Source organism: Carya illinoinensis, chromosome 9 (assembly GCF_018687715.1).
Source record: "Carya illinoinensis cultivar Pawnee chromosome 9, C.illinoinensisPawnee_v1, whole genome shotgun sequence".
Lineage (NCBI taxonomy): Eukaryota > Viridiplantae > Streptophyta > Magnoliopsida > Fagales > Juglandaceae > Carya > Carya illinoinensis.
In genome coordinates, this window is record NC_056760.1 from 28,432,275 (window position 1) to 28,449,775 (window position 17,501).

Consider the following 17,501-nt stretch of genomic DNA (forward strand, 5'->3'; position numbering starts at 1 on the left):
TATCTATATAAATTTACCATTCATTTACTTCTTATTTTTGGTGAAATAGTCGTTGGCAGTGGTTACACTTGGTGATAGACAGATGGCACAAAGAATAGACAACCTTGAGGGTGCAGATGAATTGAAGAGTTTCTATCTTCAGGTCTCTAAATCTAACTCTGGTTATGTTGAATAATATCTGGAGAACCTTTCTTGTGGACAAAATAGTCTCACTTACTGTCAATTGCAGCTATAATGATGCTTTGTGAGTCTATTTTTGCCAGCAGTTATTTTAAATTGATCCCTTTGTGGCCCCTTATTATGGAATTAAATTGGTGTTTCATCCACTTAATCTTTGTCACTTCATCATTTCCCTATGAACATTGATGTCCTGAAAGGTCTATTGATTGACAAAACCTCTGTTCGAGAAATCCTAGGTCACTTCTGGATTTTCGTTCTGTTTTCATTTTAGAACTATTTTTTGAGTTCTCACTTGCTACTGTTGACCATATGCTGTAGTTTCTGTTAAGTTTGCTTGAATACCTCCCAAATGAGAGTTTTCCCATATCTTATATAAACTGAGCCTTAATTACAGTCTATAAATCATCTGTAAAATAGGAAAGAATAAAGCAATACAGGAAAAGAAATAATACTAGCACCTATACACATATATACAACTACTGCTATTTACATAAATATTTACTGCCATATATGGATATCATTGACATCCTCCCTCAAATTGATGCTGGTCGATCAAGAAGCATCAATTTGTCAATCATGAATTGATGACGGTGGCGAGACATATCGTTGGTAAAGACGTCGGCATTTTGGTGTTCGGTAGAAATGTGAGGAAGTGTAATCACATGATGATCAAATGCCTCACGAATGGAATGGCAATTTACTTTAATGTGCTTGGTGCACTCATGGAACATAGGATTGGCCGCAATTTAAGTAGCACTAGTGTTATCCGCATGAAGAGGGGTAGGAGTAAGTTGCAGAACACCAAGTTCACTTAGTAAACCCCGAAGCCACACAATCTCAGAACATGCTGATGACATAGCACGATACTCAAATTTGGTAGAAGATTTGGATACGCAATCCTGCTTCTTACTTTTCCAAGAAATGAGAGCATTACCAAGAAACATATACCAACCAATAACGGAACGACGAGTATCCACACAAGCAGCCCAATCAGCATCACTGTAACCCATTAATTGTAAGGAATTCTCAATAGGAAAGAATAAACCTCTATGAGATGTACCTTTGAGATAACGAATGATCCATCGTACTACTACAAGATGAGATTGACGAGGAGCCTGCATAAACTGACTGACTTGCTGGACGGCAAATGAAATATCAGGTCGGGTAATAGTCAAGTAATTTAAACTCCCTACAATTGCCGATACAGAGAGGGATTAGATAATAGGTCACCCTCATCCCGACAAAGCTTTCAATTGACCTCCAGAGGTGTAAATACTGAGTTTTGAAGCCCAACCAAGATGAGAATCTCTTGGGTATACTTGTGCTGATGCAAAAGCATACCATTAGAACAAGAATGTACCTCGAGACCAAGAAAATACTGAAGTGGGCCAAAGTCTTTCATATGAAAAGTAGTTTTGAGATGCTGTTGTAGTCGCTCAATCAAGTGAGAATCCTATGATAACTATATCATCGACATATACTAAAAGAAGAACAAGTCCAATGGCAGTTCTCTGAATAAAAAGAGAAGAATCAAACCGACTCTGAATAGAATGAAAATCAAGAAGAGTGGTGCAAAACTTCTCAAACCATGCACGCGGTGCCTGCTTTAGGCCATACAAAGACCGATTCAACCGACAAACCACAGTGGAGGATGAACTGAACATACCAAGAGGAGGAGACATATAGATTTCTTCGTTCAAATCCCCATGTAAGAACGCATTTTTCATATCCATCTGCCTAAGAGACCAGCCTTTGGAAGCAGCAATGGCGAGAAGAATACTACAGTAGTCATATTGGCAATGGGTGCAAAAGTCTCCTCATAATCAAGGTCATACTCCTGATAATTTCCAAGAGCCACTAAATGGGTCTTATATCTATCAATAGTACCATCAGGCTTGAGTTTAATAGTGTACACCCATTTGCAGCCAATGAGTTTTACGCCATCAAGACATGGGATGATGTCCCAAGTGTGGTTATCTTGAAGAGCCTGAAGTTCATCTTGCATAGCTTGCCGCCAACAAGCTTGAGCAGCAGCCTGAGAATAAGACTTGGGCACAAAAGTAGTATCAAGAGTAGCTTGAAGGGAAGTATGTACAAACCCATACCTGTCCGGGGGACATGAAACTCAAGATGATCGTCGAGGTTCAGTTGAGATGGGATTAGATGTCGGTTCTGTGATAGGAAGGGGTAGCGGAGACTGTGGACGACATCTTTGATAAACAAGCCCTGGCTTAAAACGTTCAAGAGTACAAGAGACATCATCAAAACTAGGCAACTGAGCAGAAGTAAAATCATGCGAAACGCAAGACTGAAAGAAATACTGGTTTTCAAAGAAAACCACATTTCGAGAGACACGAAGCTTGTGAGCATCCACATCATAACACACAAACCCTTTACGAACATTACTATACCCAAGAAAAGCACACCGAGCAGCCTGAGCAGAAAGCTTGTGACTTTCAGTGGAGGGCAATTGAATAAAACAAACACAGCCAAATATATGAAGAGAATTATACTCGGGAACAACACCAAACAGACGAGAGAATATGGAGAGTCAAATTGTAAATTAGGAGAGGGTAAACAATTAATCAAATACATAGCTGTAGATAGAGCTTCGACCCAAAAACGAGGAGGCACGATCAACAAAGTACAAACAACATCCAAAAGATGCAATTCTTACTTTCGGGGACTCCATTCTGCTGAGGAGTGTAAGGACATGAGTGTTGAGAGAGAATACCCTTAGTTTTGAGAAAATTCTGAAACTCATGAGACATATATTCCCCCCCAAGAGTCAGAACGTAGTGTTTTAATACAAGCAGAAAATTTCATCTCAACAAACACAACAAAAGCTTGAAAAGTGGAAAACACATCAGCTTTTGATCGAAGAAAATATATCCAAGTAAAACGGCTATAGTCATCAATGAAGGTCACGAACTACTTGTATTGAGCATGTGAAAGAACGGGACTCACTACCCAGACATCAGTATGAATTATCTCAAAACATGTAGAAGTGCGACTGCCATGTAAAGGAAAAGATTTGTTTTTACCAAGTTTACAAGAGCTACAATAGAAACAGAATTTTTATTCCCCAAATAACCTTGTTTCATAAGATGATTCAAAACAGAAGAATTGGGATGTCCCAATTTTTTATGCCAAAAATCACTATTATTAGTAACAGCAGTACAAGCAAAGGAATCAAAACTAGAAATGGAAAACTGAAGAGGAAATAGACGTCCCACTTTAGGCCCCTTCGCTATCACGTTCCCCAACACTTGATCTTGCACACAACAACCATTACGACCAAAATGAATCTCACAATTATTATCTACAAGCTGTCCAACAGAAATTAAATTCGTAGATAATTCTGCTGACACAAATACATTGCTGAAAGGGGATCCCAAAGTTCCAATTGCAGTGATAGGAAGAGTATTACCATTGGCTATTTGAATGTGTTGATCACCCTTATATTTACTAATATCATGTAAAGCATCGGCATTTCCAGTCATATGATTGGAAGCCGCAGAGTCAACCAACCAAGGAGAGGTGAGGAATTTCCCTTACCTTGAAGACCAAGTGCAGAAAATGCGGAAACAATCATCTGTTGGACCATCTTAGGTGTAAGAGTAGATGAAGAACCAGCTGTAGGTGGCTGCCCCAGAGCAGAAACAAAGGGGACAGCTGCTAAATTTGCCTGGGCAGCAGTGTGAAATCCTTGGCCCTGTCGATTCTAAGGTCGCATGCGACAGTCTTTAAGAATATGGCCCTCCTTTTTGCAATAATTGCAGAATTTTCTGCTGCAATGCTTTGCAATATGCCCAAATTCCTTGCAACTAAAGCACTGTATCTGTGTCTTGGATCTTTCTTTCCCTTGAGCAGCATATGCCACCTTAACCATCTCAGTTGTCATGGTTTCTTGAGTGAGTCCATGTTGAGTAGCAAGACGCTGCTCTTCTCTCAATAATTCCCCCAAGCACACATCCAAGGAAGGAACAGGATTACAGTTTATCAAACCAGCTCGTGCAGTCTCAAACTCAGGTCTTAGTTTTATCAAGAATTGATCTCTGACTCTCAGCATGAACAACTTGGAATGCTTCTAGGGCTGCCTTAGGAACTTTAGAATATACTATCCCAGAATACTCACTCCATAAATTTAGAAACCCAGCATAGAACTGTTCAATAGAGAGATTACCTTGTTTGTAGTTGGAAATCTCTAACTCAACTTGAAATTTGCGTGCAGTATTGTCTTGATAATATACACGCCTAAAATAGTCCCACATCTCCTTAGCAGTAGTAAATGATCGAAGATTGTTGACCATATGTGGTTCAACAGAACTAAATAGCCAAGAAACAATCTTGGCATCCTTGTTGGACCAAGAACTAAATTCTTTGAGATCAGTAGGGGCCATAGAAGACCCATCCAAGTGACCCCATAATTCCTTTCCTTTCACAAACATTCGAAACTGAAATTCCCAGCTTCCATAATTGTTTCCATTAAATCAAATGATTGAATTTTCACCTGACATAATGACCACAAAATCAAAATGAGTGACCTGAATATTGACCTGAAAATGCCAAAATACTGACCTGAAAATGCCAAAATACCCGAAAATACTACCAGAAAATGCACCAAAAACCTGAGAAAATCTCTCTGCAAAAGCCTACACAGAGAGCCCGAGAAGAGTGCACCAAAAGAGGCCAAAAAACACCTCTCTAATGAAACAGAAACTGCCGAAATTTCCAGTACCCACTGACCCACTAACCGAAAGCTCCAAAAAAGGCCAAAAACACTGCTCTGAAAAACAGAGAGTGCCGACAACTGTGTAGAAAGAGTTTCCCAGAAAAAATTAACCCAGAAAGTGAAGGCAGAGAGTGCTGACACAAGCCAAAGAAAGTAATCTGCCGAAAAAAATTGCCCAGAAAATTCTAGGGCTCTGGTACCATGTCGAGTTTGCTTGAATACCTCCCGAATGAGAGTTTTCCCATATATTATATAAACTGAGCCTTAATTACAGTCTAGAAATCATCTGTAAAATGGGAAAGAATAAAGCAAATCAGGAAAGGAAATAATACTAGCGCCTATACACATATATACAACTACTGCTATTTACATAAATATTTACTGCCATATATAGATATCATTGACAGTTTCAAAAGGTGAAGTTTCCTGCTTGAAAATCATGAGATCATACTCAGGCTTCTTTTCCATTACGATTAAATATGAAATACCCTTGTTATGGAATTAAATTGGTGTTTCATCCACTTAATCTTTGTCACTTCATCGTTTCCCTATAAACATTAATGTCCTGAAAGGTCTATTGATTGACAAAACCTCTGTTTGAGAAATCCTAGGTCACTCCTGGATTTTCGTTCTGTTTTCATTTTAGAACTATTTCTTGAGTTCTCACTTGCTACTGTTGACCATATGCTGTAGTTTCAAAATGTGAAGTTTCCTGGTTGAAAATCATGAGATCATAGTCAGGCTTCTTTTCCATTACGATTAAATATGAAATAGCATGTCATGATGGAAGAACCAATACACTGATGATAGGTTACAGTTTATTTCCAACTTTTTTGTGGATAAGTTTATGTAAACTTGTTATTCCGTTCCTCTTCCTACAACCCTTTGTATATTCCTAGCTCTATGGCTCTCTAGTTAGTTACAGGCAACGCTGACAAGTGGAGTTTGAATAATCATTGTAATTATTTGGTGATCTTCCTTGTATTCTGCTCCTTGAATGGTTCAATGCTTGAATGACTAATCATGATAAGTAATAAGAGGCACCTCTTATGATAATTTAGTAGATGTTCTTTCATTTTCTTTTCTTTTTTCAGTTTTTTTCTCTTATCTTAAAGAACTTCTCAACATGCTGATGAATCAGCTAATTATAACTTTATATCTTATTTAAAACTTCAAAACAATATTCCTGGAAACATTCAGACTCTAGCTGAATGTTAAGAACTTGTTATCTTTCCAGTATTCATTTCCTCCTTCATGTGTTGGGGAAGTTGGGCGGATTGGGGCACCTAGTAGAAGAGAAATTGGTCATGGAATGCTTGCAGAGAGAGCTCTTGAACCAATCCTGCCTTCTGATGATGATTTTCCTTACACCGTACGTGTTGAGAGTACCATCATGGAAAGCAATGGCTCCTCAAGGTAGATCAGTTTTTGAGTTGATCAGCAAAGTTTTAAAATTTTGATTTTCTCAATTTCTGTTATTTTAACTGTTGTCTCAAATTTTAACGGCATGTGCAACTTATGTCTTGAATATATGTACATGGTATGCTGTTCATTTTCTTCCAACAACTGAATATTGTGTCCTTCACTATGTAATTTAGATATTAAGGTTGACTTCTTCACTTCAACATCTGCTATGTAACAGCATGGCATCAATTTGTGGGGGTTGCTTAGCATTGCAAGATGCTGGGGTCCCAACTAAGTGTTCTATTGCTGGGATAGCAATGGGTATGGTTCTGGACACTGAGGAATGTGGGGGAGATGGGGCTCCACTTATTTTATCAGACATAACTGGATCTGAAGATGCATCTGGAGATATGGATTTCAAGGTTGTTTTACTCATAATTAATTGCATTTTAGTATGTTCTTTTGGTTTCATGCTCTCTATAAGGTCTGAAAATACTTGAACTCAATATGAATTTCAGAAATGATTCCATGCCACACAACGTAGATGAAAAGAATAACACTTGTAGTTAAATAACTTAATGATTGTAGGTTGCTGGAAATGAAGAAGGAATAACTGCTTTTCAGATGGACATAAAGGTGAGACAGCATCTATGTTTTATATGTTCATCAAATTGTCTCTGTTCTTCCATTGCTTGGTTAGTAGTAACTTCCATTTGTCCATGAATACAGTATTCTGTTTTCTTCTAAATTTCTCTTCCTTCCTAGTATATATTTATATATAACAATAATTTTTATTATAAAAAGGTTAAATACTAAAACAGTTCCTATAATTTGGCAATTAGACAACTTATCAAAAAAAAAAAACATTAGCCATTAAACAGATTACTTCTGACTTTTAAAATGAACTTTTTATCCTTATATTCTCAATTTCAGTCATTTTGATCTTTCCGTTACAAATCCGTTAGACATTAATTGAACACCTCCACATGACTCGTAAGCCACATCATCACCAATAGAAATGGCCAAGTGCCATAACAAATAAAAAATTAAAATATTTAAAAGTTAAAAAATAAAATAAAACCTTAAAAACCAAGATAAAATGGGAGTGGCCCTCCCCCTCCTGATTTTTTTTTAATTTATTACTTTTGTTTTTAGATTTTTTTAAAATATTTTTTTATTAAATATTAAATATTTATTTGTTTTGACATGTGGCACATTTTTATTGGTGGTGATGTGAGATGCGAGCTAGGTGGTGGGTTCCATAGTGTATCCAACGGATATGTAATGGAAGGATCAAAACGACCAAAGTTGAAAGTTATAAAGATGAAAAAGTTCATTTTTAAAAGTCAGGGAGTAATCCGTCTAAAGACCAAACCACAGGAACTACTCTAGTATTTGACCCAAAAAAAAGGCAATCCAATTTAGCTGTATTCTTCTGGGCATTTGTTGGAATTGACCATTCTTTTATGATAGGTGGGAGGAATTACTGTACCCATTATGAGAAAGGCACTCCTACAAGCAAGAGATGGCCGAAAGCTTATTCTCGGTATGCTCACTAATGAGGATGACTAGAATTCATGGAAACAAATTTCCTTTGCAAGTATTGTAGTTTTATTAAAAGCACATTGGGACAAAACTATAGTACACGGGACTAGAAATCATAGCAATTGTTCTCTTCTATTGTCTGGAGGTTGTTACTGTTTTTAGCAAGGATGTAAATCATCAGGAATACTTTTCAAATTAACGTATCATACACACAATATCATATGCATAGGGCTGCTAAATTCCATCCTGTTGGCAGGAGTAATGCTTCTGTAAACGGTAGGAGATAGAAGCCAGGAGCTCTTTGACTCAAAGGAGACAGGAGCTCTTTGACTCGAAGGAGACAGGAATAAAAAAAGAAAAATTGGGCATCCAATTCGAATTGCAGAAACCACATGACTGACTCTCTAGTTGTTGATGGGGAAAAGTAGTGAGAATATATTGCAGTTCAACACATTGTGAACAATTTTCCTGGAGGCTTCAGTTGGATTGTCTTAACTTTGATACCATTGATGAACAGGATGTGGTGATTCTAGAAAGAGCCTTCTAGGAGACTAAGAGGGTGTTTGGCAAACAAAACCCATTCTGAATTCAAAGGGAGTTTTGACGTCCTAGAGAGTTTTCATTCCCAGATTTTGAGGTGTTGAAGGCATTGAATGGTGATAAAGCTCCTGGCCTTGATGGATTATTATTAGTCTTTTTGCAGAAGTATTGGGAGATTATCAAGTAGATTTGATGAATGTATTCCATGAATTTTATGCTCATGGGAAGTTTGAGAAGTGACTAACTGCACTTTCATTGCAATTTTCCATAGGTAGTACTGGCAGTGGAGACTAAGGACTTTGTCCAGTGAGCTTAATTATAAAATCATATCCAGTCCATGCTAACCAGCTGAATATCATGTTAGTGAAAATTATTTTCATCTAACAGAACACTTTCATCACAAGACTACAAATCTTAGCTCAACATGTATAGCTAATGAATGCCTCAATAGTATAATCATATGGGGTTTCCAGGTGTGCAATGTAAACTAGACTTGGAGAAGGTGTATGACCACATGAATTCGGCTTCTTGCTGTGTTTACTTAGGAGATTCGGCTTCAGAGAGGGTGTCCCAGGTGTCATTTGCAAGCTGGATGTGGAGAAGGCGTTGTTCATTTGAATTGGGATGTTCTTCTCTATATGCTTGGGAGATGTGGTTTTGGGGAGAGGTGGTGTGCGTGGATTAGACATTGCGTCTCTACTGCTTGGTTTTCAGTGTTAGTTAATGGAAATCCTTGTGGTTTTTTCCATAGCTCTCATGGATTGAGACAGGAGGATCTGTTATCCCCTTTCCTCTTTGTCATTATCATAGAAGCATTGAGTCAGATGGGGGAGGCTGCTGTAAGGGGGGGTTTTCTTTTTGGATTTATGGTGGGAAATGTTAACAATGGCTCTATCACACTTTCTCACCTTCTTTTTGCATATGATACTATTATTTTTTATGATGCTGATGGTGGATAGATTCAATCCTTAAGGGCTGTTTTATTATATTTTGAAGCTGTATCAGGCCTTAAGGTTAATTTGGGTAAGTCGGAGATGGTTCCGGTGGCAAAGGTGCGGAATATTAACTGTTTGGCAGAGTTGTTGGGGTGTAAAGTCTCCGTTCTACCTATGAAATATCTTGGCCTTCCACTGCGGGCGTCTTTCAAGGCTAAGTCTATTTAGGATGGGGTAGTTGAGAAGATTGAGAAAGGTTGGCGGGTTGGAAGAGGTTATATCTATCAAAAGAGGGTAGAATCACTCTTATTAAAAGTACTCTTTTGAATCTCCCAACTTATTACCTTTCTTTATTTCCTTTGCCTGTAGGGTTGGGCAATCGTATTGAAAAATTATTTCGTACATTTTTGTGGGGAGGAATAGGTGAGGAGACTAAAATCCAAAGAGTTATGCTATATACAATCATTTTTGCGTACTTTTTGCACACTCCACTGATGTGATTGGCCAAAACATTTATTTTATATTAAAAAAAGTGATACAGTCAATCACATTAGTGGAGTGCACAAAGGAGTACGTAAAAGTGACTGCACATAAAGTTTTTCAAATCCGAAATGGTGGTTTGGGGATCCGAAATTTGAGTAGTTTTAACAAGGCTTTGTTGGGGAAGTGGCTGTGAAGGTATCAATTGGAAGGGGAGTCGTTGTGGAGGGAGATATATAGATTGGAAATATGGGTTTGTGGTGGGTGGGTTGGGAAGGGGGGGGGGGGGGGGGGGGGGAGGTTGGTGTTGGTGGGTTTGTAAGGAGGTTAGACCTATGGTGTGAGTCTTTGGAAATTTGTTAGAAAGGGATGGGAAATTTCTTCCTATGGACAGCTTGACTGGGAAACATTTTGACAATCAATAACTTGAGAAAGTGGGGTTTTGTTATTATGGAGTGGTGCTTCATGTGTAAGAAACATGGGGAATTTGTGGATCATTTACTTTTGCACTGTGAGGTGGCAAAGGCATTGTGGGATGGTGTGTTTAGTAGAGTTGGGCTGGTTTGGGTCATGCTGATGAAAGTAGTGGATTTGCTAGCGTGCTGGATGGGGCTTCATTATTCTAAACAAGTAGCTGTGGTGTGGAAGATGGTTCCTTTGTGTCTCATGTGGTGTATTTGGTGGGAAAGGAACTAGCGATGCCTTAATAATAAGGAGTGCTCTATGGAGGAATTCTGGAAATGCTTTGTATTTTCTTTGTTGCAATGGTTTTCTGCTTTAGGACTTGATGGAGCTTCTTCTGTCTTCTTTTTCCCCTTCTTAGAATGTAATTAGGCATTTTCTTTTGTATACTTATTGTGTACATGGGCTTCTTCTATTACATTTCTTGAATAAAACTTCCTTTTACTTATTAAAAAAAAACAAATTTTATAAAGAAAAAAACAAATTTTATTGAAGTGTTTGGAAAACATTGTTACAAACAAAGATAAACACTGTTTTTTGATAATCTAAAGAACCACTTGGTAGCATTACATCCAATATCTAAAAAGAACTAGAATACTGAGAAAGTTAAAACTTTTAAATGAATGATTAAAATTTAGAAGTTTCATAAAAAAAAATGAATGATTAATATTCTTTTAAGAGTGGTCTGCGACTTGTGTCAAACTGAGAGAAGGGTTCAGACCAGTTTTAAGGTAATTGGAAGCCTAAGCTGTCGGGCCACTTTCACTCATCCAAAATAGACACAAAGGGAGAATGGAAGAAGACTATGATGGACACCTGAGATAATTGTTTGAGAATGGCACGTGTGACATCACTTTATCTGTAGCTCCTACTCATCTCTGCCAATGTTACACATTTTCATACCCTTATATTTATCAAAATATAGGATTAGATTTGATTCATAATGAACCTGTTTCAGCAACATGTCATGGAATAATCATGATCAACTCAGCCATGTCTACTTGAAAAATAACTCTATAATTTTTGTGTACTTTCTGTCTTACACTTTCTTCTGGGATATATAGAACCAAATAATTGGTGGCTTGAATTGAGGTTTACATGTCTTTTTATAACTCGAAAATAACATTTGAGTGTTAGTTTGTCCTATCTATTTGAAGTGAAATTAATGCTTTTTCATGTTTGATAATTCAGATGAAATGTTGAAATGTTCGCCTCCGCCCTCGAAAGGGCTTTCTAAGTATGCGCCATTAATTCACATTATGAAGGTTTGTTTGCTACCTGTAGAATTTATACATTGCTTGGCCAACTAAAACTGATTCCTGCAACATCTGATGTACTCCTCCCTTAATATGTTGTTGTTTTACAGGTCAAGCCTGAAAAGGTAAATGCTATCATTGGTTCTGGTGGAAAGAAGGTGAAGAGTATTATTGAAGAAACTGGAGTAGAGGCAATTGATACCCAAGATGATGGAATAGTAAGATCAGATTATGATCTCATCTATAGTTTTTTTTCTTTTATTCGTTATGTTGAATTAATTCAACTATTACTCTAGTGCAGTGTTAGATATTTGTGGCTTTTGCAGGTGAAAATTACTGCAAAGGACTTGTCTAGTTTGGAGAAGACAAAAGCTATTATCAGTAGTCTGACAATGGTTCCCTCGGTTGGTGATGTCTATAGGTACTCTTTCGGTTAATTGGGAAATGAAAGAATATATAGGTGCTATGGTTTTTTCTTTATTGTTATTTGTGATTGGGCAATCCATAGTCCTTCAGATAAAAGTGTGCATAACAAAGGCGCACACAATAATTCTCTAATGGTCTTAGTCCAGTGTTGACTGGGATCCAGGGCCTCCATCAAATTTTTGTGCTTAATTTGCTAGACTTTAGTTTACGAAGTGGAGAGGTATTTGACTTCTTTCCCCGTACTTTTTAGGAACTGTGAGATCAAATCAATAGCTCCTTATGGAGTTTTTGTTGAGATTGCACCTGGAAGAGAGGTATGTGTTTCATCCCTAGTTGTCTAAAGCACAAACCCTCCCATAACTGATATTTGTATATGTCATGCTGACACAAAAACACAATATGTGTGTGTATTGAAATAGTATATAAATGGTATTTTGCTCTACTTCTAGTTCTAGTTATCTGGCTAACCATTTATGTTTGGTGAGTTTCAAAGATGTTTTTGTGGACGATGTTATTCTCATTTTATCTTATGACGGTAAAATATTTATATGAAGCCACCATATGAATGTTCTCTCTATCTATCTTTATGGAATTAATCATTCTTATTTTCTGATTTGGGATTTATTTCATAGACGGGATGGGGGTCAGAAAGATTTATCCACAAAAGACAATAGCTAATTTTCAATTTTTCTTCAGGGACTTTGCCATATTAGTGAATTGAGTTCAAACTGGCTCGCAAAGGCAGAAGATGTAAGCATTCAAATTTTTTTTTATATTTTCAAAGATTATACAGATGCCATGGTAACAATGATATACTTTTTCTTGTGACAGGCTGTTAATGTTGGGGATCGCATTGATGTTAAACTAATTGAGGTATGGAGTATGATTTTTCAGATCCCCCACCCCCTCTGAAAATTGATCTGTTGGCCGATGTCTTTTAACATTTCTTTGCTTATATGCCTTTGTGAGAAACAGTGCCCTTATATCCTATAACATGCTGATAAATACAAAAACCATGACAAACAGATTGATTCCTTTTTTCCATGTACCATTTAGAGCATGTCAAGAGAAGATTCTTTCTACTTTTGTCGGGAGAGATCCTTTATAGATCCTTTATACCATTAATATTTACAGAAGATATCCATCCATGATTTGCACTACATATTCTAGCTGGTACATTACCTACATTAAAATTTACTAAGTGGTCTCACAGTGGACCACATGTAGCTGTTCTGTTGATCATGAAATCCTTTCTGAAAGGATTTTGAAAAACTTCATTCTCTTCTTTTATTAACTTGTGAATTCTATAGATTATAAACTGAATATTCAACTAGATCAACTAACTTTGAAGGTTTTTCCTGTTGTCCTATTTTTTCTTGGACGAAGTTCAATTTTTCTGGATTTCGACTGCATAATAGAACTTTTTGTGGTAATTATGAGTATTTAATACAGGTAAACAATAAGGGACAACTTCGCCTTAGCCGCCGAGCACTACTTCCTGATACAGATCCAGGGAGCCCCAGTGAAAAGCAGGATACTGGTAGTACCACAAAAGACATTGTGGCTTCGCAAAAAGCAGCTGAAAAAGGCTCGGCTAAGAAAGTTCTGAATGTTCCAAAGGATGGTTTAGTGGAGGGTCAGCCCGATTCTAAAGTTAGCGCTCCTAAACTTGGAAGCTCCCATAAAAGTACTCCTGCAGAGGACACTCTACTCCCTCAAAAGAAGTTCATCAGAAGATTGGTTGGCTCAACCAGAGATGAGCACAATGCCAACAAAGACACGTCAAAGAAGAGCAGCAGTAAAGCAGTCAGTACTGACTCCAGCAAGGATGAAACCAGTTTAGTGAATGGAGAGGCTAACATTGGGTAGCAATTTATATCGCTTTCCTAGTGTTGCAAGGGATTTGTTGTCCCCGTTTGCATGGTGAGAGTAACAGAGCAAGACTGTCCTTGCTTGCATTAAATCATGGTATGAACTTGGGTATGAACTGCCTACTTCTATCACAGGACTAGCATAAAAAATTGATTTACTGAAATATCTGATAGGTGTTTATTGGCATCGAAGAGTTACTGTTGTAATTCATGAAAGTGGTTCCCTCATATAACAAGTTGTTTAAAACCACACGCATTGTTACAAATATTGCAATGAAGGTCTATCCATTCATACGTCGATCTTCAGTCCTAATCATGATATGATTCAAGTAACGAGGGAGCATCACAGAGCTAATATACCCGATTGGATTGCATATCATGTGTGCACGTTTGTCTCCTCATGACATCTGATGTGTTTTGACTTTTACACCTTGTGCTAACTCGTTAGCGGTTCTTTACTTCTTCTATTTTCCTTTTATTTCTTGTTTCCTTATTATAAAATTAATTTTATACTACATGATCATGTCCTTGGTTGCTGTGTGTCTCAACTCTTTAAGTTCGATTGTCAGCAATGAGAGAAGATCTTCATGTTTCCCATGGGCATTAGGTAATTTTTATATAATGTCTGACTGAAGACCGATTGTCTTTGACAGGAAGAGTTCGTTGCCATATTTTGCCTCGGGAAGCATAAATTGTATTATATCGTTGCAGAAGGAACCTTATCAACTGTGCCTCTCAGAATGTGTTTTCTGAAGGAAGGCCAAAGTCAAAGGAAGATTTATTGAAGCAATTGAGTAAAATCCAGAATTCCCATTTTTTATGTTGGGTAAAGACTCGTTAGAATGCTTTGAAAGCTATGGTGCTTTATCACTGACTGCTTTTGAAGCATTCGTAGAAGGATGTCATAAGGCTCCTTTCTATTCAATTTTCGTGTTTGGTTTTTATTTCATTATGCTAGGTACAGCTTCTGTTAATGTTTGATGCTGCGACTGCAAAACCAATTGTAAATTATCGTTTGTTGGTTTCTCTCATTCAGTGATGTACTTTCTGATCACTTCCAAGACATTGTAGGATTCAAGTTATATCATCAGCCTCTGGCTACAACTTTTGCTAGATTGTCCTTGTTTACTGGATGCAACCAACATTGGCAATGTTAGTTCTAATGTGCCATATGAGATTCCTCGTCTTCCACTTGTGTAGGTCATGTTGGAGGAAACATATACTTGCAAAGATCTATCTGCATTCAATTCTTCCTATAAATCATTATTATAAACTAGAAACAACCATTGTAGATATCTTTCAATCTCCAACTAGAGAACATCCAACATGTCAATGGATTCATTAACATGTCCATATCATGGGCATAGAAATAAGACCCATCTTTTTTACCATGTTCTTTAAATTAGTTATAAACACAATTCTGATGTGTTAAATGAATATTGTTTGTTTCTATACTTCCTCATTGATATTAGGTTATTTAAATTCCATTACAACTTGAGTCATTTTTGGGAAAAAAATATATATATATTAGTGAGATATGATTATAAATTCTTAGCGGCTTAATAGCAAAGTTAGCAATTGTCCTAAGATAAAATTTCTCGCAAATAAACTAGAGGTCGATGGGAAGAAAAACAAAAACATCATATGGACGTTTGGAAACCACCACCCCAAAATCACGAAAGTGTCTCCTTTGACACTGTAGTTAAAGATTCTTTCTCGGCAATCTTAGTGATATGTAGGGACCATAGTGGTCCCTCTTAGCTTCTTAAATGGCATCTCAGTTTCAACAAAATTTAGTAATATTAGAGGGCGATGCTCAAACAATCATAACAGCCATTGAAAATAAAGAATGCTCTCTGTATTAGCAAATCGCTCCTATCATCAAAGGTATACTGCAGATCTTTTGACAACATAATGAGTGGCAAATAGTAAAAATCCATCCAACTCAAAATCGTTTGCGCACTCAATGGCGCAATGTCCAACAACTAATCTAGTTTTTGGTTACATACCTTTATAAAACCTTCCTAGATGCATTTTGTTTATCAATGGTGGAAAGAATCCATTTTGAGCTCTTTTTGTACGGCAAACTTTTATATAATACTAAGCATGCTTGATTAAAAAAATAAAAACAAAAAACCAGACATAGTGGCCTCAAATCACACTACAAGCACAGCCTCCATTGCACATGAAGTAGGAATTTTTGCTTCATGCTTAGCATGAAGCTTATGCTTTTCTAGTTAAAAAAGTTAACTGAAAAGGGAAACTTCCCTATTTTACTTAATCTAGTTCGTATACATCTGAAATTAGATTAGATTATCTATGGGTTTGGTTTAATCACTTTTAAGTTTTTTTTGTTTTTTTTTTTTTTTTTTGTAATTTTTTATCTTACATTTATTACGGTCATATTTATTAATTTGTTCAACATGATGTATTCAACTATTGAATATGAATGGATGGTACTGTGTTGTCTCAAACCCATTTAGATGACATTGCCTAAGCATATAAATTTAAGAGATACTAAAAAGAATCGGCTATTTTATTTCTGCAAAATAAGCTAATTTTAACAAAAAAACTTATCACCTTCTATCCTGTACGTTGGACTTAATAAGTCAATGGTCAATGTCTTGTATATATATTTTTCTTTATAATCAAATACGCATAATATTAATATAAAATTAAACGAGTTCATAGTTTTTCAAGGTGGATCTTTCTTATCGTTAATATACAAAATATATTTAGGTAAAGTATCTATGGGTATACAACCAAAAGAGAGATTGGTCGCTGCCCATTGCGTCACTAAGTGCGCATATTGATTTTGAGATCGATGAATTTTTCAAACACTCCAATCACACGGATGTAGATTTTGACTGATGCATCCAAAAGACTCATAGCTATTACATACAAAATGTTTGCATACAGCACTCACTACAACAAGAACCCTCTTTTGTGACTAAATTTTGTCCCATAAGACCATTAAGGATCAAAAAATCTGGTCCCTAATTTGTTCCAAAAGGATTGTCGCGAAAGAAACTTTGTGATAATAAAAAAATTTGTCCCAAGAAATATCTCTTGGAAAGAAGTTTTCTCGCTTTGTTTGAAGGGAAAGAAATTTTGGGATGTCGCAAAAAAGCATTCAAATGGCCAACTCATTCAAACATAGAATTGTTATAATAGAAAGCTTGTATTCGAACACTAGATTGCATTTGGATACTAAGGTGATCTCAGATAATTTGAGTTGACATATAAATAATAATATTTTGTGTATCTCATTAAGATATGTTTAGATATAAATAGGTTTAGATATGTGATTGAATGTATGAAATAGATTGAGATAAGTTTAACTTTTTACGTAAATTTGAAAAAGTAGTAGATCTCATTAATGATTGATTTGAGATGGGTTGAGGTGATTTCATCTAACTTTACATTTGAAGGGAATGTGAGGTCGTTCGAATATTGAAGACATGCTCATTCAAATAAGATTGACTTGCATTCAAATGTCAAGACTAAATTAGTTTGAAGGTATGTAGTTAGAGTTCGAATGGTAACTCGAATTATACAAAAAAGAAAGTTCATAATTCGAATTACGTTTAAAAAAGGGTTAGAATCATTCAAACGATGTAATCGTAAATTGGATGAAATTGCATATTTGTTCGAACATAATTAGATC

General features: G+C 36.5%; 1 protein-coding gene across 2 annotated transcripts in view; it reads left to right on the forward strand.

The window, feature by feature from the left end:
• LOC122275644 (polyribonucleotide nucleotidyltransferase 1, chloroplastic) overlaps positions 1–14,947 on the forward strand; it is a 61,261-nt gene extending 46,314 nt beyond the window's left edge. For both annotated transcript variants that reach the window (XM_043084788.1, XM_043084789.1), the window contains exons 13-25: positions 50–142; positions 6,153–6,331; positions 6,558–6,741; positions 6,908–6,955; positions 7,793–7,865; positions 11,473–11,546; positions 11,648–11,755; positions 11,864–11,958; positions 12,214–12,277; positions 12,660–12,713; positions 12,795–12,836; positions 13,416–13,931; positions 14,488–14,947. In XM_043084788.1, the coding sequence (XP_042940722.1) occupies positions 50–142; positions 6,153–6,331; positions 6,558–6,741; positions 6,908–6,955; positions 7,793–7,865; positions 11,473–11,546; positions 11,648–11,755; positions 11,864–11,958; positions 12,214–12,277; positions 12,660–12,713; positions 12,795–12,836; positions 13,416–13,832 (1,431 nt within the window). In that variant the 3' untranslated portion in view covers positions 13,833–13,931; positions 14,488–14,947. The remainder of the gene's footprint in view (positions 1–49; positions 143–6,152; positions 6,332–6,557; positions 6,742–6,907; positions 6,956–7,792; positions 7,866–11,472; positions 11,547–11,647; positions 11,756–11,863; positions 11,959–12,213; positions 12,278–12,659; positions 12,714–12,794; positions 12,837–13,415; positions 13,932–14,487) is intronic.
• Positions 14,948–17,501: the final 2,554 nt, after the last annotated feature.